The sequence below is a fragment of the Chrysemys picta genome, chromosome 10, assembly GCF_011386835.1.
Source record: "Chrysemys picta bellii isolate R12L10 chromosome 10, ASM1138683v2, whole genome shotgun sequence".
In the NCBI taxonomy this organism is placed as follows: domain Eukaryota; kingdom Metazoa; phylum Chordata; order Testudines; family Emydidae; genus Chrysemys; species Chrysemys picta.
In genome coordinates, this window is record NC_088800.1 from 40,554,481 (window position 1) to 40,579,261 (window position 24,781).

Below are 24,781 nucleotides of genomic sequence, written 5' to 3' on the forward strand. Positions count from 1 at the left end.
ACCCACACTTGTAATGGGGTGTATATCCCCCCAGTCCTTGATCACTGCAGAAACAGCTCACACTCTCTTCTTTTAATGTCTACTCCATGTAATTTATTCAAGTCCCTTCCACCAACACTTATACAGGGCAATGCCACAATTATAAGACCTATGACCCTAGAACAATCAACCTCTATTCATCAGGGCCCTGGGAGGAAAAGAGATCTCTCTTCCTTGGGATTACAGTCAGTCTGAGCACAGCTAGTTCTGTCCTCTCCGCTTTTTCCCTGCCAACCCTGCCTTTTATCAAGCTAGTCAGCTGATGGGCCAATTAGTCCCTTAACTCACGCAGCTTCCCCGTCTGATTAGCTAATTCCTCCGTATTTCCTCAGCCGACCGTCGCTGGAGAAACTAAGTGCAGCTACAGTGATCAGAGTGCTGGCCCATCTATTAGACCTCAGCACTCCGTCCTTATAAACTGCTCCTTATAAACTGTGATCAAATCACCTCTTATCCCTTGCTTCAATAAGGTAAATAGATTGAGCTCCCTTAGTCTCTCATTGCACGGTATGTTTTCCAGACCTTGAATCATTCTTGTAGATCTTTTCTGAACCCCTTCCAACATCTGTTTGTTTTAAGTATGGATACCAGAACTGGACACAATATTGCAGTAGTGGTCTTGCTAATGCCTTATACAGATATACTACCATCTCCCCGCTCCTGTTCAGTGATCTACTTATACATCCAAGGACTCTATATGCTCTCTCAGCCACAGCATTGCACTTTTGTTTATCAATTGTTTATCTGTCATAACCCCTAAGTCCTCTTCAGAGTTGCTGCTCTCCAGGATACAGTCGCCTATTCTGTAAGTGTGACATACATTCTTTCTTCCTAGACAAATGATCTTATATTTGACTGTATTCCATGCATGTTGTTTCATTGCATCCAGTTTACCAAGTGATCCAGATTGCTCTGTATCCGTGATCTGTCCTTGTTACTTATCACTTCCCCAGTTTGTGTCATCTGCAAACTTACCAGCAATGATTTTATATTTTCTTCCAGATCATTGATAAAAATATTGAATAGCAATGGGCCAAGAACAGATCCCACTAGAAACACCCCCATTCATTGACAGTTCCCCATTAACAACTACATTTTGAAGTCAGTCAGCTTTTAATCCCCAGAATGTGCCATATTTAATTCATTTTGAACCCTAATGCCAGACCTGCCTTCCCTGGTGCCTTCACCTATGGCCAAGAAGACTGATTCAAAACAACAACATTGCAACAAAAATTTTATAAGAAATCACAATCCTCACCATAAGAGGAGCAGCCTCCCACAGAGCCCCTGGCTCCACTTAGCCAAACTCCTGCCATGTGTCGCGAGTGACAAAGGGTACATCCCAAGCACAGCTTATCCTGTCATCAAGAGAGCTTATTTCAGTGGAAGCCAGGAAGTCCAGTAGGTAGATAGTGGGTCAGATTCACTGCTAGTGTAAGCAGATGCAATAACACAGTTAGCTAGTAGTGAATTTGTCCCAGTGAAGTTTGTCAGTGACTGGGTCTCCTGGCCAGAGTTGCGTGCTGCAGACAGTGTTTGGGGGCAGTGAGCTCCCAAGAGCAACCAGTCCAGCCTTGGTCCCTTGATGGTGGTTGAAATGAAGCCTGCTTTAGATTTTCATCTCTGATTCCCTTTGTGTCCTCTGCTCTTCCCCCAGACTGATGTGCTGCTGCAGTTGGATTTGCATTACACCCAGCTGGGCACCAAGCAGAGGGCTTGCGAGAGTCTGCAGAAAATCCTCCAGAAATCTCTGCTAGCAAAACTGTTCAGCCAGAAAAGCTCTGCAAATCCATCCTGCATGGCGGGCCAAAAGGCTGCTGCCACCATGGGCCCCAAGGATGCCCCTGCTGTGAATGCAGCCCGTGAGGGGCCCAGCTCTCTGAGAGCAGAGCCCAGACACAGCTGGCAATGTAGCAGCCAGTCAAACATATGCAGCGAGCCGGAGGAAAACGATGAGAGTGACTTGAGCAGCCTCTGCTCAGCCCTGCAAAGGGCTGGGCCAGGGCAGGATTGTCCTTGACATGTGGGGGAGTTCAGCTCACTATCAGCAGACTGTATTTCAAGTTAGAAGCCAGACAACTCCCATAATCTGTATTCTAGTCTGAGCTCTTCTCCAGTCTGGCGTGGATCACATCCAGATGGTCAAGGCTGCTATTGAAAGGGTTTCTCCTCTCATCCCATTAGCAGGGAGTCCTAGTGAGCGTTATCTGACTCACAGGCAAAGCTATAAGCTGTTTAAAACAAGGGCCTTCTGCAGAGGGGTGATTTTACTGTCCTCTGACAGTGTGACTGACATGAGTCATCACATTCCCCAACAACAAACGTCATTCATTTACAGCCAGTGTTGGCAACTGAGCTGCTTTGAGAGTCTCACTTTAATACTCAAATGTCTACTCTACACCAAGCACTGACAAAACTGTAAGAAATGGTAAGTGAAGAGACCCAAGAACCTTGCAGGCACGTCTGATACAACCACACCTGCAGTTAAAAAAGCAAACAATTCCCTCAACTCTATAAATATTACAAAGAATTAACAAATGACGAATGTAAAATTGTATGAATGTGTAGCTGTGTTCAGTATGTGGTGCTGAAATGGTGTTAGGCTTTTCTATCTAATAGGAACATGCAACAAACAATTGTACAATAACTTATATTTGTGTTTCTAAAGGATATATTTGATCTTTGTATTTAGGATTATGTTCATTGTTCTCTAAACCACATTCTGATATCATTTTGGGAATGCACGTAATTGTAATGTATTTTAACATATTTATTACATTGTTTTTCCTCTGGTTCTAACCTGGGTCAGAGTTAAGGGTTTTATTTAGTTCTAAATGACAGTGTTTGCAGGATGTGTCTGATGTAGCTGGATGCTTTAACCTAGTGTTCTCTAGTGTCTGAGTGGTTTTAGGCATCTGTGGGTGAGATTCACAAGGGGAACTTAGGCATCCAACTGCCACTGTAGGTGCCTAGGTCCAACATTTAGGTGCCACTGGCATTCACAAAACTCCTCAGCTACCACCTAACCCTGGGGTGTCCATTGCCAAAGTCCTTGAGGTGCCTAAATTTCAGTAGATGGGCAGGCACACAGAGCGTGCTTTCTATTGAATATTCTTTGGAGCAAGGGCCTGGCATGTGGGTCTCCCTCTTCCCAGGTGGGTGCTATAGCTACTGGGCTATAGAGTCATTCTCACTCTCTGGCCCACTGAATATTTAACTATTCCCCTTTGTGACTCCCACCCCAGGTATTAAGGTGGGGATTTTCTTTCTAGTACTTAGATAACGTGACTGCAGCCTTAACTGTCAATTGTCAGTTTTCCTGGTATGGGAATTGCTTGGGGTTTTCTTTTTGAAGAAATGAAGGACCCTGCCAGTGTAGCTTGCACTGCTGTAGCAAACAATTCACCTAGCGGGAAGCTCCCCTGTGCAATGGCTGTCACAGACTGAAGACACCAGTTACATTTCATGTAAATCCTATTTTGAGGGCTGAAGAGATCCATAGGCCTTGTGCTGCCTCTCTGCAGAAGAACGAGGGGTGGATGTTCAGCTGCTATATAGCTCCACTTAAGTCTGTGTGCTGAGAAGAGAGACAGGAACCAGCCTTTGTACACTGAGCAGCGGAGGTGAGAGAAGGAGCTCTGCTGGAGTGCACACTCCAAGCATCATGCACAATGCCTGCCACAGTGTACAGCCATGTCTTACCAGGTGGTGGCAGTCACCAAGCCCCCCACCACCAGCGAGTCTGAATGTGGGCCTTCAAGGGGCTGCCTCCTGCAGCATGTGACAGTGACTTTGTAACGTGTGGATGGCATCCTGGAAAGCAGCTCAGCACATCACAATCCCATTGGGTGTGCAGGCATGTCTGTCTATCTGGTGTAGTTCCTTGGGATCTGAAGGCTGATTAGATATGTTGGACCACAGCAAACTTCATGCCAACATCTGCTGCTTACATACTGGAGCATGAAAAGCTGAGGAATTATTGGGCGGGTTGGGTAGGGTTGCAGGATGTTGTAAGTCACATGACATTAATGGTAATTGGGGCTCGGAGTTCTTTTGCCGGTGACTCAGTTTTGCTTGTCAGACACCAAACTAATAGTAACTTTAAAACATTAATTAAACCCCCATAACGAAAATGAACAGAACCTGGCCCTATGACTCTATGTTAAAGGTGCAATGTTTCCTGGGGAAGCTCGGCCGGGGCTCCTCCGGCCACAGTGTGGGGCTTGTGACTCCGGCGAGGGGGGGTGGGGGGGCAGAAGGGCCATGGCTGTGGGACTAGCCTCCCTGAAGGAGGAGTTCACGTGCTGCCTATGGGAGTGGGACATCATGCCACCACAGCTACCCTGAGCGTGCCGCTTCCTCAGCCTGCCGTGTGTCTCTGAGGCGAGTGCCTGTTCTCCCGCCCTCCATCGCTGCCACAGCTCCCTCTGTGCCTGGTGTACACCCCTTAGTCCCAAACCTCAGCACCCCCTCCGCCGCCTCTGAGCCAGAGGGTGAGGGGGATAGGAACCGATGCAGGAAGGCAGAACCCAAAGGCTGGGTAAGAGCTTATATAGCAGCAGTCAGGGTAGAGGTGGGGGTTGCATAGGAGCAGAGAGAGAGTGGGTAAGGAGCCAAGGGGACAGGCATGGGCTGAAGGTACATGGACGAAAGAGTCTATCCCACTACAGCACTTTGCCCTCCAGAAACTGGTATTGAATCCAGGATTCCTGAGTCTCACCCTTCCTTTGCTGTTAGCAAACACCTTTGAAACCCATCAACAAAGTGAATGGCTCATTGTAACGTTCCCCTCGTGTTATCTGGACCGGTGATCCGCTAGGTCACTCCAATCGTTGACTCTGGGAGCCAGCCTTACCCTGCTTGGCTGTGAGAACCCCCACTCCTGGGCTGTTCACACACAGCCTCTGGCATGTAAACTGCTTGGATTATGCAACCGAATGACACAACCCTAGGAACCTCTGTCTTGCAGTGTCCAGTTATGCCTGCTGGATGCTGCAAGCTTATATGAGATCATCAATTTAACAAAGAAATTGATATGCACCAGGCTAGTTATCCCAAGGGGAGTCTCTGACATGCTTCAAACCAAACACACTGCTTCAGGTAGAATAAACAAGCACATTTATTAACTACAACAGATGGATTTTAAGTGATTATAAGTCAAAGCACAAGAAGTCAGATTTGGTCAAATGAAATAAAAGCAAAACGCATTCTAAGCTGATCTTAACACTTTCAGTGCCCTTACAAACTTAGATGCTTCTCACCACAGACTGGCTGGTTGCCCTTCAGCCAGGCTCCCCCCTTTGATCAGCGCTTCAGTCGCTTGGTGGTGATGTCTGTAGATAGAGGTGGAAGAGAGAGGAGGAGCATGGCAAACATCTCTCCCTTTTATCATGTTCTTTCTTCCTTCTTGACTTTGCCCCCCCCCGTCAGGGTCAGGTGAGCATTACCTCATCGTAGTCCCTGACTGACCAAGGGAAGGGGGGTGACTCACTTGAGAGTCCAACAGATCCTTTGTTGCTGACTAGGCCAGTGTTCTTAGTTCCTGTGAGGCTGGGTTGGGTTTCTCCCATACATGCCCTGATGAGGTGTGAACTGCCCCTCTGTTCCTGGAGAGCTTTTCCTGGGCTTGTTTTAAGCCATGACACATTTTCAGCCTATAACATTGCTATAACATTACTATAACAATATTCAGTGCATCATGAGACTTCTGAAGACACCCAACATGACAAACTTTGCATTGGATACCACATCATATTATAAGGATAAACATGGGCATGTAGGGTGTTCCCTTGAGATACAGAGTATTACACTCATAACCTTCTAATGGCTAATCCACACAGAGGATAACAACCCACCACTGCTGCCAATTACAGGCCACTGCCAGTGGGGTTAACAGAGTGCTGTATACCTCAAAGTCCATATCCTGCTGCTGACCCAGTCTGGGGGACAATAGGGTTGCATGTGATAGAATTTCTGTGTTTTCAGTGTTTTTTAACTAGGAAATTACATCCCAAACAAACAAACAAACAAACAAAACCCCCCTATTTTAAAAGAACACAAAGTTTGCAAAGTCAAGCTTCAAAAATTAAGACATGCCAGATGTCTCAGTGCCCATGCAGTCTCAGTTCAGCCCCCTTGTGAGTATGCACTGTGATACAGTCTGTAATGACATGATCACAGACTACATTTTCCATGGGACCCTGCCTCATTCAATGCACAGGATGGAAGGTTCTCTGAGGGTGAAACAGTGATGTGCAGTGAAGAAGGCTGTTGTCTGTAGATCCTTGCGTCATTCGTTGCAGAAGTTGGAAGGTGTGTAGTGCATGAGGCAGGGAACTGCAGAAATAGAAAGGATGGTGTTGTAGGCAAGGCAGTTCAATGCCATCTTGGAGAACTGGATTCTATGCCTGCCATAGAATGCTTATATGAGGAGGATAAACATAAATATTAAATAATTGCTCATTCACTGAATGAGGCAGGGATCTGGCTGAAAAAAAATATCATGTGAGCATGTCATGAAAAACTATCATAATTAAAGCTCGTCAGGAATATTTTGACAAAACATTTTTTGTCAAAAAATGCTGATTCATTGAAATCAAAATTGTTTGCAGGAATGTCCTGGGCTTGACGAAACTTTCGCTGAGAAAGGTTGCTCAGGTCAAGCATGGATTTTATGGTCAAAACCCAGAATAGCTGATAGCCTGGTGGTCAGGGCACTCATCTGGGATGTGAGATGTTGGAAATAATTTTCCTAATAATTTTCCTAAGGTTTATTGCAACTTAGTTTTCACACAAGCATTCCTTTATTCGTCTAAAGGCCACCTGGTGTTGATTACATCCAGAATAAAAATACAAGCATATATGCACTGCTACACCATATCATAGCAACAATACAGTTATATGTATTGCCCAAAATACGTATAACAGGATCAGATCCAGGTGACACCTTCCCATCATGACCTGACTACAGAGGGTTAAGGAAAAGCTTTGACAAAGAACCCCCTAAAAACCTTGTGTTTTTATACACTATAATAAACAAGTGATCTGGAGCTTAGCTAAAGCCAGATGAAGCAGTTTGGAGTTGAACACTGGTATCTTCAAGGTTTTCTTCTCATCTCACTTTGCTACAGTTCTCCCTAACTATCATGACTCCACAGTTCCCGAACCCAGGTGCCCAGAGCTTCCGGCTTCCCATCAACTAGTGCCACACCGCTCTCACCCAGCAGCTTGCTGCCAACTAACTGAGTAGGAGAAACCATGAATTCTGAAGTTACATCAGGGAGGGTTTCCCTGGGCCTGATTGGAGGAGCACCAGGAACTCTGATTGGTCAGGGCTTCCTATTTAAACCCAAAGAGAGACACAGGCATTTGTCCACAAAACTGCTACTTTGGACCCTGTCATCTTGCCTCACTCCTGAGCCCTGCTTTCCTGCCTTGCTCCTGGTTCCTGCTTTTCTGAGCTGTTCCTGATCCTTGCCCCTGGTCTCTGAATCTGTCTCTGATCCTTGGCGCAACTCTCTAACTCTTATTCCAGCTCCCTTGGCTTGATTACCAACTCTGACTCCTGCTCCAACCTCTAGACCCGGCCATCGATGTCTCGGGCCTGACACTAATTACTAAGCATTTCTTTATAGTAAATTAAACAAACTTATATAACCTGCACCTGGCACCCTTGTTTTCTTTATTTCTATTACCTCAGCCCAAACCTTAAATAAGGTAACACTGGTATTTCAAAGGTCACCACAAGTTTAACACAAACAACTTTCTTTCTCCTGATCACATTCTTTGTGGTCACATGCCTTGGCCTATCACTCATGCTAATATCCAAATTTAATTTAAAACCATATTTCACCTAAGTTCGATGTGGGCCTATCTTCCCAGATAGGATATTGTTTTACTTTTGATGGAATAATAAATGGACCCGGAAACTCAAACATGACCCTGTCACTTTACAACACTAAACAGATAAGGTTCAAGAATACAGAGGCCTCAACCTGTTCAGTCCCCTGGCAAACACACCATTAAAACAGTTAAAGCATTTGAAATGTAAAGTAGCAAGACTATCATTTTAACAATATCCTTTATTCCCTTTCCCTTTAGCCACAGATAATTTTTAGAAGGAAAACACCACTGTCTGACCATCTTTTAGATAATATTAAAGATGGTAATAACAGTCCTTTTTGGGGAAAAGAGGAAAAGTTAGCTGAGATTATTCATAGATTAATAGAATCCAAGGCCAGAGGGACTATTATGATCATCTAGTCTGACCTCCTGTAGAGGGCAGGAGCTGAAGATGTTGCTACTGTTGTTAAAGTCGATGCTGTTTCCTACAAGATTAGCATACACAAAAGGGAAGAGAAAAGAACAGCAAAGAGAGAAAATGCAGCTTCTGTCTCCGGTGTTGACTCTCACTTGAAACCACACTGCTGGAGGAATTCCAGCATAGCACACAGTCTGATTAGCCACTCCCAAGTTACACCAAACTTGTACCAATGTCTGGGATAGCTCAGTGGTTTGAGCATTGGCCTACTAAACCCAGGGTTGTGAGTTCAATCCTTGAGGGGGCCCACTTGGGGATCTAGGGCAAAATCAGTACTTGGTCCTGCTAGTGAAGGCAGGGGCCTGGACTTGATGACCTTCCAAGGTCCCTTCCAGTTCTAGGAGATGGGATATCTCCATTAATTTATTTAGCTGCCTTTCTGGCAACAGGCTCACAGCAGTGTTGCAAAATATGTAGCCTTGGCCAGTTAATCCAGACTCTCATTAAACAGTAGGCAAAAGGCAAGGGATAGGAAAGAAAAGAAATAAGTTGCTGAAGGACAGACATGGGAGTGGCAGAGAGGCTGGTGATGATAACGTGAACCAAAGTCTCGAATCTCAGGTTGTTTTTGGGATTTACCCGGAGCTGTTGGAGTTGGCAATGACATCTGGGTCCCACTCTCTGGACTGAGCTGGTCAGAACATTTCATTGTCCTTAACCTGAGAAGGCCACCCCAAAATAGAGTAGCAAAGAAGTCCTTCTGGGCAGCCTAAAGTGGCTGCAGAGAAGCAACCAATCAGGGGCCAGAAGGGCCATATAAAAGACCAACAGCAGAGCAGAGAGTTCAGTTCCTGCCTGGAGCTTGAAGAGGGAGGACCAGATGCCTGGCTGACTAGCAGGACTGCGGACAGGTCAATGTGGGCAGCCTGAGCCCAGAACCTGGCCTGACCAGCCGAGGGCACCGAGGTGGAGCCAGCTGGTTTGGTTGCAGACTGAGCCCAGGGAGGACTGCTGAAAGGACCACAGCTGCAGGTACCGAGTGTGACGGTGTACCCCATAAGGCTTCATGGGAATATGCTTATGAATGTAACTGGAATATTATTTTATGCTACACATGCCATGTAACATATCTCTGTAAACATTATGATCTACTGAATCTATTAATCCTATTTGTATGCATGTATCATTTTTGTATTCGAAGTTATGAATAATGGCTGGGCACTGGTTTGATTTTTAAGTAGCCTTTGTAAAGCATTTGGTCAGCTTCTTGAGAAAGGAATGTGCAAATTAAGTGCCCAATCAAGACGCACTTAAGGGACAATGGATTTTGGGAGGCTCCAATCCACATAAGACGTCTACATGAGGATGTTCAAGGTAGCAGGTAAGCCATGGTTGCTGCCTGTAAAAACTGAGTCACGCATGGACATGTGACTTGCCCATGTGACTCCAAAACTCCATCTTGGAGCTGAACTTAGTATAGGAGAGAGGAGGGGGTCTCCACCCACAAGAGAAAGTCTATTTAAACCTGTGGGAGACCCCTCCATTTTCTCTTCAGCTGACTCAAGAGATAGCCTCTCCACCACCAAGGATACCTGAAAGAAACTGGGCCAAAGGACAATAACTACAGGGGGTGTGACTGATTGCTGGACCCAGACTAGAAGGAGACTAGTCTGTAAAAGGAAGCTTACTGGGTGAGGTTTTTATCTGTAGTCAGTTTTCTTAAACATAGACTTGCGTGTTCTATTTTATTTTGCTTGGTAATTCACTTTGTTCTGTCTGCTATTACTTGGAACCACTTAAATCCTACTTTCTGTATTTAATACGATCACTTTTTACTTATTAATTAACCCAGAATATGTATTAAGACCTGGGGGAGGGGGCGCAAACAGCTGTGCATATCTCTATCAGTGTTATAGAGGTGAACAATTTATGAATTTACGCTGTATAAGCTTTATACAGGGTAAAACGGGGTTTGGACCCCATTGGGAGTTGGGCATCTGAGTGTTAAAGACAGGAACACTTCTGTAAGTTGCTTTCAGGTTAAGTCTGCAGCTTTGGAGCACGTGGTTCAGACCCTGGGTCTGTGTTGGAGCAGACGGGCGTGTCTGGCTCAACAAGACAGGGTGCTGGAGTCCCACGCTGGCAGGGAAAGAAGGGGCAGAAGTAGTCTTGGCACATCAGTTGTCAGTTCCCAAGGGGGTTTCTGTGATCTAACCCGTCACACCGAGATGGGTCCTGGTTGGGTTGTTTAAGAAGGCAGGGCCAATGCAAAGAAGCCTTAGAGCTACGGCACCACACCAGGACTGGGAAAAGAACCCAAGACTGTATACCCTGGAAGGGGGGATGGTGAATGCAGTTCAGCCAGAGGGCTGAGTCACTGAAGACCGGTCAAAAGAACTGTGATTGCAGGCACTATCGGCCAGGGAAGGGGGCGCTCGCGAGAGGCAGGTGCCGACCCCATTACACCTTGATATAGCATTTTAACAGTTTTTTAAATGTAATTTCTTACATATACAAATAGGATAAAATTATTTAGGAGGATTATGATTCAAGGCATAAGCCAACCACTGATTTGTAGAGTTGGGAGAAACTTCTTCTCTGAGCAGACTATAAAATTACTGAGGGTTCTCATGCCTTCCTCAGAGACAAGGTACTGGACAAGATGGACCATTAGGTTGATCTGACATGGCAGTTCTTATGTTCCTAATATTTTTCTTGACACTTGAGGAATGGATTTGACCACACTGAAATACCAGGTAATGGTAAATTATTCCCTATGGACACATAGGGCCCAAGGTCTATAAAGTGTGGAACTATAAAATGTGGACCTTCATCCATCACATTTGCACATGAAGACCCAGCAAAAGGACATGTTTATGCATTCTTGCCAAGTTTACTAGTGTATGTGCATTCTGTGTAGCCCTGGCACTGCAAGGAGCTTTGGAAATGCCAAATATTCCTGTTCTCATCACAAAATGAAAACAACCAAAGGGATCTTTCTGAAGTTATACCAAACTAAAGCTAGGGTTACCATACGTCCTGATTTTCCCGGACATGTCCGGCTTTTGGGGGCTCAAATCCCCGTCTGGGGGGAAATCCCCAAAAGCCGGGCATGTCCGGGAAAATTGGGCGGGAGGACTCGGTGGTGCTCGGCCGGGGCCTCTTTGGCTGGGGTCGGCGGTGCGGGGCCGGTGCGGGGCCGGGCCGGGGTCGCGGGGTCGGGGGCATGGTGCCGGGCCGGGAGCCGGGCCGGGTGCGGTGCCGGGCCGGGGTCCAGGAGCCAGGGGCGCGGGGCCGGGCGGGGAGCCGGGGGCGCGGGGCCGGGGAGCTGGGGGGCCGGGGGGCCGGTCCGGGGTAGCGGGGCCGGGAGCTGGGGGGTGCGCCGGGCCGCCGGGGGGTGCGCCGGGCCGTCGGCAGTGCTGGGCGGGCCGGGGGTGGTCGGCCGGGGCCGGCACCCCAGGGCCCGAGCCGACCCAGGCTGGAGCTGCCGGGGGGCCAGCCTGGGCCGCGCCTCCTCCCCCCACACTCCCCCTTAGCTGCTTCACGCTTCCCGCGAATCAAATGTTCGCGGGAAGCAGGGGAGGGGGCGGAGACTTTGGGGAGGGGGCGGAGTTGGGGCGGGGGCGGGGCTGGGGGCGGGGCCGGGGCCCCGTGGAGTGTCCTCCTTTTGGAGGCACAAAATATGGTAACCCTACTAAAGCTGACTGTGGGTTTAGAAAATGGGGGAAAGGTCATGAAAGTCAGCATGGTTAGAAATGAGAGGGAACTGAAATGCAATCCTACCAAAGTATGCTCCAGCAAGCAGCTCCTACTACAGTGTTGAGGGCCATAGGCCAGTCTAAATGCACAGAGACAGAAGCAGTGTTTGTGCCATGTTGAATCATCTAACTTATGTTTTATTAATGAACAGAAATGAAATTATTGATAATGCTGTCTCTTAATACGGTTCCACGATTCTTAACTTCTTTCAACAGTTATTTCACATCCTGTTCTGCCGTTGTTATTAATCACTTGAAATTACTTCAGTGATGTCGTATCTCAGAAGAGAAAAGTATTTCGCAAAAAGATGAGATGTCATGAAACACTTGAGATTTTTCTCTCATATTCTGAGATTCAGACAATTTTATTCCTTATCAATGACAATTTCAAATATAATGGTCATCTTACATCTTGACAAAGGATGAAGACACCCTTTGAAGTTATGGACCAAACTTCACACGCACAAAAAGCACTGGTGTGACATCACACATAATGATTAAGAGCTAAAATCACTTTGAAAATTCTGCCTTTGCTGAATTTGAGTTTCTTGCCACAGTGTCAAGTTGATGAAACAGATGTGTTATTAAACCTTACAAATAAACAGTGATTGAAGAGGCAAGGTAGAGATTTTGGCTATGCCTTTCCAGAAACTTGAATCAAAGAACAGACTAATAAATTACATTTCTGCAGCTCAGCGTCTCCCACAATTCTTGACATTTGGGCGCTCTCCTCTCTCTACAGCTTATGGAGTCAGATCAGAGTTTTGGATCCACATGATCTGGCCATCTCCCCTCAGCTCCTGTTTGCTTCCAGTGAGTGGATAGCAGTTTTTACAGCTCCCACCTCCATATCTGCCTAAAATGGGATTTTTTGGCAAACTTTGGGGCAGTGGTGAGCAGTGATCTCCCCCACAGCCCCGCCTCCCCCTGTGCCAGTTTTGGAACTCCCTGGAGCCTCAGCTGTAGTGCCTCTCTGCTGGCTCCTCTGCACTTTCCAGCCAGGCATGGCAGAGCACCTAAAAAGCACTGAATGAAATCCAGATGTTACTCCATCTGTGAGACTGCCCTCTTAGGTTCAACAGACAGTGGGTAACTTGTGCACAGCCTGCATCCAGCCGCCCATCCCTAACTCTGTTAGGTCCTAGGAGTTGGACAGGCATATGGCATCCCATACCCACCAGAGCAGCTGTGCCTCCAATGTGGGAAAAATGAACCAGAAGTCTCAGAGCAGAGCAAGGAGTGGCTCCAAGGACAAGGAGGACCCCAATCAGCTGACTCAGAGTAAGTCCCAAGGAGACCTTGGAGAACAGAGAGGCAGCCTTATGGAGTCACAAATCCCCCCCAAATCCTAAAATGGGTCTTGAACACCCTAGGGAAAGAAGCAGGTCTCATATACCAGCCCACACTCCTTCCCAACTTGAACAGTGGGGCCCTGAATGTGTGTTCCCTCCCCACTTCCCTGGGGAATCTGAAACTGCACGCAAGGACTCAGAAAGAGATCCCACAAGAGGACTTCAGGCCCTCAGCAAGACTAGCCGCACAAGGCCTCACCAGAGCTGCGACAGAGCTCATACACTGCCTAAGTGAGCAAAAAACCCACAACCCCTCCTTTTGCCACAAAAACACTAAAAAATCATCAAAGCAAGCAAAAAAGGGGTCCATTCGGTTATGGCGTGTGTGGAGTTGTAGGCAAATTCGGCATAGGGAATAAATGCCAGCCAATTGTCCTGGCGGTAATTTAGGAAGCACTGTTGATTTTGCTCCAGGACCTGACTAACCTTCCCTGCCTGACCATTGGTGCTAGCGTGGTAAGCAGTTGAGGTACCTACGAGGTGCAGAAATTCCCTCCACAACAGCTGAGGCAGTGACATAGCTGCTGTACTGCTATGGGGCTGGCCTCAACACCTACCACTGTCTCTTGGCTTTCATGCCAGTGCTTTATTATGGAGAGGCAGCAATCCGTTTAGATAATTAAGATAGCAACCGATTCAAAGCCCTTTAACACATTCTTAACTGCAAGCTCTCGAGCAGTCTCATTGAAAGGCCACTGGAGATTGTGGCAGTGGGTTAGAGGGCAGTTAGAGTGTATGGCACCTCTGGAGGCACAGGAGGTGTTGGGATTGTGGGATGAACCTTCTAGTTGCGTGTTTCTGATAAAATATTGTATGCAGTGTAGTTGTAGCCATGTCGGTCCCAGGATACTAGAGAGAGAGAAGGTGGGTGAGGTATGAAAGCTTCTCTCTCACCAACAGAAGCTGGTCCAATAAAAGATATTATCCCCCCCACCTTGTCTCTCTGATAAAATGATCAATCATGAAATAGCTAACAATGGTGACATTTAATCTTTACTTTTCAGAGTGAACCCATTCTTCCAGGCTTTTTGCAAAGTTGGGAAGATAAGTCTGCATCTCTTACACTCAGCTCACATTTTCAAGGTCTGCTTCACTACCATAAAGGCCAGAAACATATATTGTAAATGACATCTTGGGCTCTGCAGCACAATTCCTCAGCAAGGGGTGGATTCCACAGCAGCTATACATGGCATGGTGGCTATGGGCACTATCACTACTGTTATTTCTGGCTCTGCATCACTGAGAGGATGAGAGTGTGGACAATTTCACACAATCTTTAAATCAAAGAATTCTGTGCATTCACACACACATACATGTAGACACACACACATGGCCACAAATAGGTACTGCCACCCCCCATGGACACAGACACACACTATATGCACATACACCTACATAGATATACAGATTGTATAAACATAGTCACACGCCTACATTTATACACAAATGGGCATACACGTCACATATACAGACACACACAAACACACTATAAAAAGTTTCAGAGTGGCAGCCGTGTTAGTCTGTATCCGCAAAAAGAAGAACAGGAGGACTTGTGGCACCTTAGAGACTAACAAATTTATTAGAGCATAAGCTTTCGTGGACTACAGCCCACTTCTTCGGATATGCATCCGAAGAAGTGGGCTGTAGTCCACGAAAGCTTATGCTCTAATAAATTTGTTAGTCTCTAAGGTGCCACAAGTCCTCCTGTTCTTCTTTTTGCAAACACACTATATTCTCCCTATGTCCCAGGAGCTCAGTGCTATCAATACCTCCCAAATCTCTCTGATTCACCAGAGTTCAGTTTTTAAATGTGAAGGTGAAGATGCGTACATCTTTTCCTTAAGGAAAGGACCCCAATCTCTCAGCCTCTTCTTGTGCTATGCAAACTGAACTGATAAAACACAAAGCAACACTTCAGAGAGAAGAATCTTCCCAACTCATAAAGAAGCTGCCAGCTGCTTCCAGAAGCTCATTAACATCTATTATAGCCTCACCAAAGGCTACTTGATAAGACTGAATGAGAAGCCTGAAGTGAGAGGCTTTGAAGATGCAAAGATCCAGAGTCTGTAAGTGAGGCCTCAGATTCTCAGAGATAAAAGCCATCATTAAAAAGGCATAAACAAAGGGCATCACAACTGTGCCACTATGTCTTCAGACTAAGGAGAAGGATGAAATAACCTTTTACATAATGCCATTAGCATTTCCAGGGAAAACAACAGCATTTGAGGAGGTAGAAAAATGTATTTTCTTATCATTCAGAAAGGCCAAAGGTATTTATCTGATTTAATATTTTATAATTGATATTAAGCAACCCAGAAGAACAGGCAGCAAGTCTTAAGTTGGCTACAACCTCCTAGTGACATGGAAGTGTACTCTATATCCCACCCCTAACATACAGGATGAGGGTCTCACCAATAACACAGGCCTGTATGCCACAGCCTTCCTCAAGGCCTGTGCATAACTGGACTTTACTTCAGGTCCCATCATACCAGCTGCTCTAGGATTTGCAGACAGGCTCCTTCATGCTCAGTAATTTACCCCACAACAAATATTCCACAATGACATCCCTGCTGTCCATGAGACCAGTAACAGACACACTATGCTCAAAAGGCCTTACAAACGAAAGAGAACTCTCCAATCCCCAAGGCTCTTGTTGACAATGGAAGTCTTTCCATTGCTTTCAGCTGGCTGTGTGGATCAGGCCTGCAGTGATCCCTGGGTTTTGTAAACTCATGTTCTGTGTTCCATAGACTCATAGGGCTGGTTTCTCTGGTCAGCTAGCCCCACAGTCATATAATCCTTCTGCTTGGCAGACTTTTTGCCTGATGCACTTGTCGGTCCTAACACACCTATCCTAGTATGTTGGAGTGAAACAGTTGCCGACGCCTGACAACATACCATTGTCTCTTTGGTAGATCTAATGTGAGTGCTGCAAGGGGGTGAGAGACACACATCCTTCTTTACCTTCAGAAAAAAGCACAGACCAAATACAGACTATTTTATCCCAGGTATGGAGAGAAGGGCCCCTCACTACAATCATGCCCATCAATCCCTCTGCAGAGCCTGATAAATGTTTATTTACACAGACACAAGGATTACTAGACTTAACAGAAACATTGACAAAAAACAATGGCCCCAAATCCCTATCTAGCCGCAGTCCTTGCACTATCTGGGAAGAGTCTTTTGTGCGCCCTTACGGAAAAGGAGAGCTCACACAGAAGTATGAAAATCTCACAGACACTCATCTCTGGGCACACAGGGCTTCACCCTGGCGTGGAACACTCCTGCTACATTCATATGCCTCAGTGCTAGGAAGAGAGAGTCCTATGGTCTGCTCAGACTGTGGACGTGGGGAATATTGTCTGCCTAAACACAGATTGTTGTTCCTTATATATTGGAGCAGGGATTGGAAGCTAGTTCGCCCAAGAGGCTGCATTAACTGCTGGGCTACAGAGTCAGTCTCACTCACTCTCTCTTATGAATGAATATTTCATACAAAGGGGAACTGCGTGACCAGGAGAGATTGAGAAAGGCCTGCTGTAGAATAGCCCAGTGGCTTGGGCATTGGCCTGGGTGAGGCTGACCTGCAGCTTCCTGCTCTGCCTACGCTGCAGCAGAAACGTGAGTCTCACATGCGAGGTGAGTGCCAGAATCACAGAGTTTATCACCCTGTTTATTCTCTCTCTGAGTCAATAAATATTTAAATGTATACAAAGTGGAATAGCTTCAACAGGAGAAATTAAGAAAGCCCCATCCCATTATACTGTTGGTTAGGGCACTCTGCTGGGAAGTGGGAAACCTGGGTTCCAGCCCCTGATCTGAATTAGGCAGCAGGGGGATCTGAACCCAAGTATTCTACAGCCCAGGTAAGTGCCCTGCCCACTGGACTACATAGCACACCCTCGCATGGCTTAGGCACCTACCTGCAGGAGAAGGCTCATAGCTGTCAATCCTGAATGGAAATGGCATTTCCTATTGGCTAGCTTAGGCAATTCACTTCTCAGCTTGCTGACTTTTTAAGATCCCATTCGCAGGTGCCGAACTCTCCCCTAAAGAGTGCCTAAAGTTAGGTACTGCAATGTAGAGCATATGTCCTCTTTGTCGATCAACTTCCAAGGAGTTTAAGATTTTCAAAAAGTCAATAAGCCATGGGCTCCTAAGGGACTTAGGCACTTTTGAAATTTTTACCCTTATGTTGGTGTTTTCAAAGAAGTCTTAGGTGCTAGGTATCCAACTCCCAGAGAATATCAATAGGACCTGGATGCCTAACTCCCCTGGACTCCTTTGAAAAATCTTAGCCTTAGAGGAAATGTCAGCACTTTGTAAAGTGGCTGGCCTAGAATTGCCCTTTGCACCACAAGGCAGCAGTGAATAAATGGTGCCTAACACACATCCATGTTTACTTTAAATGGAAACAAAGTAGACAGCGGCCCAGCATAAGCCAATAGTACTGTGTCTCCAGGGTAGGAATCTTGGAGTCATTTAGGCGAGCAGGAACCTCAAGAAAGTCACCCCCGCCCCCATATCGATTTAATTGTTTTCTAACCATTCCTAGAAGAGAAGACAGCTTAGCAAAGCTATCCCTTCAAAAATCAAATTAAAGAGCATGTGCTGTCAGCACAGATCTTCCTTAATAGCCAAGGAGAAATGCACGTGCCAGGGTCTCCTCCTCTGACCCCATTCCCTACCTGATGCTCCCCACCTCCTCTCTTCCTTATTCCACACCTACTGTCTTTCCCTCTCTTGAGCCTTTGCTTCCTGAAAGTAGATGAAAAGGAAGGCAGGACAAAGACCCAAAATAAAAGGTGCAAGACAAATAATGGTGCAGACAGAGTAAGACAAAGGGGCCTACATGGCTTGGAACACTTTATTGCCTCTGATTCCTGAGAAGTATTTCTGATTTAAAGAGTTTGGAGGAATAAATGGGAGAGAATTCTAGGCTGGTGCACAGGCAAGAGAAATCTGAGCCAGGAATGAGGGCAGCTGAAGGGACTTCCCATCATGGTAACCTGTAGGAGTCAGAGCTGTAAAGGGGCAGTTAGTTCACCCCTGGGGGCCATTGCAGGATTGATTCCTACCTTCTGGTTTTAGTGCTTTGTCCGATATCATATGAAATGTCTTAAGGGATGAGACTTTCATCACTTTCTTATGGAGACAATGCCAAACAAAGCCTACACTTCCCTTCTCTAATGCCATCTCAACATCCTACTTCTTGGATTGGAAACTAGCTGGTGGATTGCAAACCTCTTAGAATGAAATAGTCAGGCCAGGAACACTGTCTTCATCTCTGTTTAGTACCTCACTAAGCACACTATTGGCTCTCAAAGTCATTGCCATCATCTGAGCAAGGGCTCTTTAATCATAGAATCATAGGGCTGAAAGGGACCTCAAGAAGTAATTTAGTCCATCCCTCTGCACTGTGGCAGGACATAAGAACATAAGAAGTATACCTAGAATATCCCTGACAGGTATTTGTCCAACCTGTTCTTAAAAATCTCCAGTGATGGGGATTCCACAACCTCCCTTGGAAGCCTATTCCAGAGATTAACTACCCCTAGAGTCTGAAAGCTTTTCCTAATATCTAATATAAATCTCCCTTGCTGCAGATTAAGACCATTACTTGTCCACTTTATAACAGCCCTTAACATATTTGAAGACTGTTATTAGCCACCCCCTCTCTCTGCCTGCTGCCCTATTCTTCAAGGCCTAACATGCCCATTTTTTTTTAACCTTTCCTCACAGGCCAGGTTTTCTAAATCTTTTATTTTTGTTGCTGTCCTCTGGACTCTTTCCAATTTGTCCACATCTTCCTTCAAGTATGGCACCAAGAACTGGGCACAGGACTCCAGCTGAGGCCTCAACAGTGCCGAGTAGAGTGGGACAATTCCCTCCCATGTCTTACATACAACACTCCTGTTAATACACCCCAGAATGGTATTGCCTTTTTCACAACTGTGTCTCATTGTTGACTCATATTCAATTTGTGATCCACTATAACCCCTAGATCCTTTTCAGCAGTACTACCACCTAACCAATTATTTCCCATTATGTAGTTGTGCATCTGATTTTTTCTTCCTATGTGAAGTACTTTGAATTTGTTTTTATTGAATTTCATCTTGTTGATTTCAGACCAATTCTCCAGTTTGTCTAGGTTGTTTTGAATTCTGATCCTGTCCTCTAAAGTGCTTGCAACCCCTCCCAGGTTGGCATCATCTGCAAATTTTATAAGCCTACTCTCCACTCTATTATCCAAGTCATTAATGAAAATATTGACTAGTACCAGCCCCAGGACTGACCCCTGCAGGACCACACTAGATACCTACTTCCAGCTGGACAGCAAACAATTCATAACTACTCTTTGAGTACAGTCTTTCAACCAGTTTGGTATCCATCTTATAGTAACTCCATCTAGATTTACTTAGTTTGCTTATGAGAATGTCATGTGGGACTGTAAAAAACCTTACTAAAATTAAGATATATCACATCTACTGCTTCCCCCCATCCACTACGTCAGTAACCCTGTCAAAGAAGGAAATTAGGTTGATTTGGCATGATTTGTTCTTGACAAATCCATGGTAGCTATTCCTTAAAATCTTATTATCCTCCAGGTGCTTACAAATTGATTGTTTAATAATGTGTTCCAGTATCTTTCCAGGTATTGAAGTTAGGCTGATTGTTCTATAGTTCCCCAGTCTTTATTCCTCTTTGTGATGGGTTGTCTACCCCACACAAGGCCTAAACAAGTAAATTAGGCCAATTAGCCCAGGGAATGGTCTGGAGGAAAGCCAGGGAGTGCCAAAGACTAATTTGCTGATGAAGTCCAGCTGTGGGAGGAGCTGGACCAGGTTTATAAAGACAGGAAGCTGGCAACAAAAAGGAGCTGCAGGGAAATAGTCTGCAGTCACTCCCTGGGAGTATGGAAGTATGCTGTAGACTACAAAGTTCTGTAGTCTGCAGTCACTCCCTGGGAGTATGGAAGTATGCTGTAGACTACAAAGTTCTGTAGTCTGCAGTTACTCCTTGGGAGGTGGGAGTTGGAGAAGACCAGAAGCTGTAGGAAGGAATCCAGAGGAGGAGCAACAGGGTCTGAGAGAAAGTGGACAGAAGTTGCCAAGTATAGGGTCTCTGGATTGGACCCTAGAATAGTGGCCATGGGCCTAGATTCCCCAGCCAGCCAGGGGGAAGTGGTACCATCAGGGCAGTGCATGCAGAGACTGCCTGAGACTGGTGATCCAGAAAGACTTTAATACCCTGGAAGGGGAAGCCATGTAGTGATCTGGCTGGATGGCTGAGTCATGAAGAGGAAGCTGCAGTTCCTGGAGTGAGAGATGGACTGCAGAATGAGTGACAGAGAGAAATGGAATGCAACTGCTGGAACGGAGTGTTGGCTGGGCAGAGCTAATCCCCAGAACTGCTAGGAGGAGGTGCCCCCCAGTGGTGAGTAGAGTACCCTGTCACACCCTTTTAAAAGATAGGTACTATGTTTGCCCTTCTCCAGTCTTCTGGGACCTCACCTGTCCTCCAGGAACTCTCGAAGATAGTTGCTAATGGTTTTGAGGTTGCTTCAGCTAGGTCCTTAAGTACTATAGGATGGATTTCATCAGGCCCTGGCAACTTGAATACATCTAATTTATCTAAATATTCTTTAATCTGTTCTTTCCCTAGTTTGGCTTGCATTCCTTCCCCCTTGTTGTTAATATTAGTTGTATTGAGTGTCTAGTCACCATTCACCCTTTTTAGTGAAGACTGAAGCAAACTAGGCATTAAGCACTTCCATCTCACTTCTAATATATTATTTCTCTGTCCTCACTGGTGTTCCCAACTCCTCACAATTTAGTGTTGTGGAATTTTTTAATGTTCTGTTTTCTCCTTCTTCCGGATCATTAATAAAAAGATTTGATAGTCAAACAGCTCTGGCTGCAAAATGTCCTTTGCCACCTACTACTGGGCAGGAGTCTGCAACCCTTGGGTCAGATTCAAACTTAGCCAGACTGGCCCATACATTTGTGAGTTGTGCTCTGCTCTCTATACTAGCTCCCCGTTGAGTATTTGATGAAATTGAAGGGTTTGGTCCTTGTCTTTAAAGCCCTCTATTCCCAAGTTCACCACAGGATGCCATGGCAGCTACATTCCATGGGAACAATGAAAATGTCACCCTCAAGACTGAGACTCAGGTGTGTGTGAGACAATTGTGTCTTGGCACTCAGCCTGGGAATCTAGCGCACAGTGCTGGAGGAGATTAAGATGACTATGAACCTCAGTATCTTCAGACCAGTGACACTGATGGGTATCTTGTGAGTTCAGCAAGGATCAGTTTTAAATCTATCTAAATTACATGGTGCTGGGTGATAGACGCCTGACAAATTCAGGTGATAAAAAGTTCCCTATGTCTCTCTCCCTCTCGTTTCCCCACTCTGTAGTCGGGATTTGTTGCTGTTTCATTGTGTGGGGTTTTGTTATGTGGGAAGGCAAGATAAGGAAGGGGGTTTTGCAATCTGTTCTGAAGATGCCGAGGTTCATGGTCATCCTAATCTCCTTTTTGGCACAAGAACAAATGTGTATAAATTGGCCATGAACAAAGTCAGGCTGGATATTAGAAGAAGGTTTGTGAGGTTCTGGAACAGCCTCCCAATAGGAGATGTGGAGGCAAGCAACTTAATTAGTTTGAGAGAGCTGGACAGATTCATGAGTGTGATTGTATGACAGGGTTGCTTGCGATAGTCAGGAGTAGACTCAACAGCCCTGGGGCTCACTCCGGTTTATGTCCTGTGTTCCTAAAGCTCATGCTTAAGGGTTTTAGCTGGCCACTGGCTATATGTTCCCCCCCATGTATTCTGTGAGGGTTTTTTTTTTAATCTCCTTCCTCTGGAGCATCAGGGATGGCCATGTGTGATAAGGGGTGTGAGGGTAAGCTCCCTTTTATGGACACCCAGCCAGCCAGTTAGCTATAAAATCCCTCTTAGTAGCTGTTCTCTATTTGCTTTACCTGTAAAGGGTTAAAAAGTCTGACTGCACGCATAGGTAAAAGGAAGCGAATGGGCACCTGCCCAAAAGAGCCAATGGGAAGGCTAGAACTTGTTAAAATTAAAACAAGACTCCCCTTTTGTCTGTCGGTTGTTGTTCTCCCGGAGAGCAGGGCCAGGGCTGGATTATGCTGTAAGAAGATTTGAGCCAGGTATGAAAAAACATCAGATCATACCTAGAAGCTACTTATTTGAAACCCCAGATCAGTAAGTAGATCAAGAAGTGTCTAGGAAGACACAATTAGGTTTATCTTTTTTATTTCTTTATGGCTTGTGGACTTCTCTGTGCTCAATCCAGGTGCTTTTGTTTTGCTTGTAACCTTTAAGCTGGACGTCAAGAAAACCATTCTTGATGCTTAATTATTGTATTTGCCCTTTTTAAATCTAGCAATAGCCTAAGTTCCAGATGTATTTTCTTTCTTGTTTTTAATAAAGTTTACCTTTTTTTAAGAATCAGATTGGGCTTTTTGTGTCCTAAGAGGTTTGTGCACAGGTCGTTGAATTAGCTGGTGACAACAGCTGATTTCCTTTGTTTTGTTTTTTCTCAGCTCTTCACTGGGGGTGAAAGGGCTTGAGGGTACCCCACAGGGAGGAATTCCCAAGTGTGCCTTCCTGGGCCTAAAAGGTTTTGGGTTTTTTTTTTTTGCACTTGGGTGGTGGCAACACCTACCCAGCCAAGGTCAGAGAGAAGCTGTAACCTTGGGAGTTTAATACAAGCCTGGAGTGGCCAGTATTAATTTTTAGAATCCTTGCAGGCCCCCATCTTCTGCACTCAAAGTGCCAGAGCGGGGAATCAGCCTTGACACCATGGCTGGAGATGGGACACTAAGCAGGGTGGGCCAGCTCTCTGAGGTGGCACTGAGCAGTCTCTCTCAGGTGCTTGGCTGGCTGGTTTTTGCTCACATGCTCAGGGTCTAACTGATTGCCATAGGGGGTTGGGAAAGAATTTCCCCCCAGGTCAGATTGGCATTGACCTTGTGGGGGGGGGTGGTTTTTTTTTTTTAACCTTCTTTTGCAGCATGTGGGTGTGGGTCACTTGTCAGGATTATCTGGATATATCTCATTTAATCATTTGTCTGTCACTGGAGGGGCCTTGAGCACTGGTTCATCTTGGTTCCTCCTATTCTCTGCCTGTGGCACATAACAGTCTAGTCTCCTGTGGGTCTTATTTACTTTGGTCTCATTTTGATTGTTGGGTTTAGCATGAGGTGGTGGCCTGTGAGATACAGGGGGTCAGACTAGGTGATCTACTGGTCCCTTCTGGCCTTAAACTCTATGACTGGGGCCCTAGGGGCTACAATAATGATGATGATGCTTTGTGAGGAACACTTCATAAGGCATTGCATAGAATGTTGTGGTAAATACCCACTGACAAGATGCCATATGATGCATTAGTTTCACCTGCTATTCTTCAATTTGTGATGAACAAGAGTTTGAATCAGGTAGTTTTGTTACTGATGTTTTAATCAGTGTTCTCCCTAGAGAAACACCTCTAAACAGGAAGTGCTTAGACACCAAGAGCCACATGGAGTCTGAGTGAAGCAGGCTCAGTGAGTTTTTCTACCCAGGTGTGCAGTATCTGGATAGCAGAGAAACTCAAGGTTTGGAGCCCTACGCTGAATACACGGCAGCCATAGTCCCAGCACCATTGCCAGAAGGTGCCTCTGAATTCCCCTTGTTTTATTTCTGTTACATCACAGTGGCCACTCTGAGAAAAAAGATCTTAACTTGTGTAGAAAGCTTAAAATATTATTCCAGCTGGAAAAGCCCTCAAGATGGCCAGAAAGTGTGATACTACTTTAAAGAAATGGGAACAGCTACCATGTTAGAGACTGACGAACAATTGCATTATGACACTTACAAACTACTCTGTCTAGCCTGTGAAGCATCACCATCAGGAGAGGGAATACAAGAACATAGAAAATGCCATGGAGTATAAAAAGCAGAGGGCCATCTAGCTCAGTATCCTACCTCTGACAGTGACCAGTACCAGATGCTTCAGAGAAAGGTGCAAGAAGCCCCATAATGGACAGTTATGGAAAAACCTTCCCAAGGGACAATTTAGAGTCTGGCTCATATGCTGAAGGAGAAGGCTTATTATTGTATTCTATCTAATGTAACTGTGGATGTTATAGATATAATTCACTAGTCCTTTTTGGAATCTACCTCTACTATGCCCTTGGCCTCAATATGGTAATCAGCCTTTCTGTCTGTTTGTCGCGGGCATTCTTTGTATGCCACTCATTTCACTGTTAGGTGAGAACCTCCAAACGATTTCCAGCTACTTTCTCTTTGTCAATATGACTTCACTTTTCAACAGCTGCACTGCTCTGAAAATAACTGGCACAT

General features: G+C 45.7%; 1 protein-coding gene across 6 annotated transcripts in view; it reads left to right on the forward strand.

Annotated features, from left to right (window-relative positions):
* LOC101940395 (mucosa-associated lymphoid tissue lymphoma translocation protein 1-like) overlaps positions 1–2,839 on the forward strand; it is a 134,101-nt gene extending 131,262 nt beyond the window's left edge. For all 6 annotated transcript variants that reach the window (XM_065558481.1, XM_065558482.1, XM_008166761.4 and 3 more), the window contains one exon: positions 1,697–2,839. In XM_065558481.1, coding sequence (XP_065414553.1) covers positions 1,697–2,059 — 363 coding nt within the window. In that variant the 3' untranslated portion in view covers positions 2,060–2,839. The remainder of the gene's footprint in view (positions 1–1,696) is intronic.
* Positions 2,840–24,781: the final 21,942 nt, after the last annotated feature.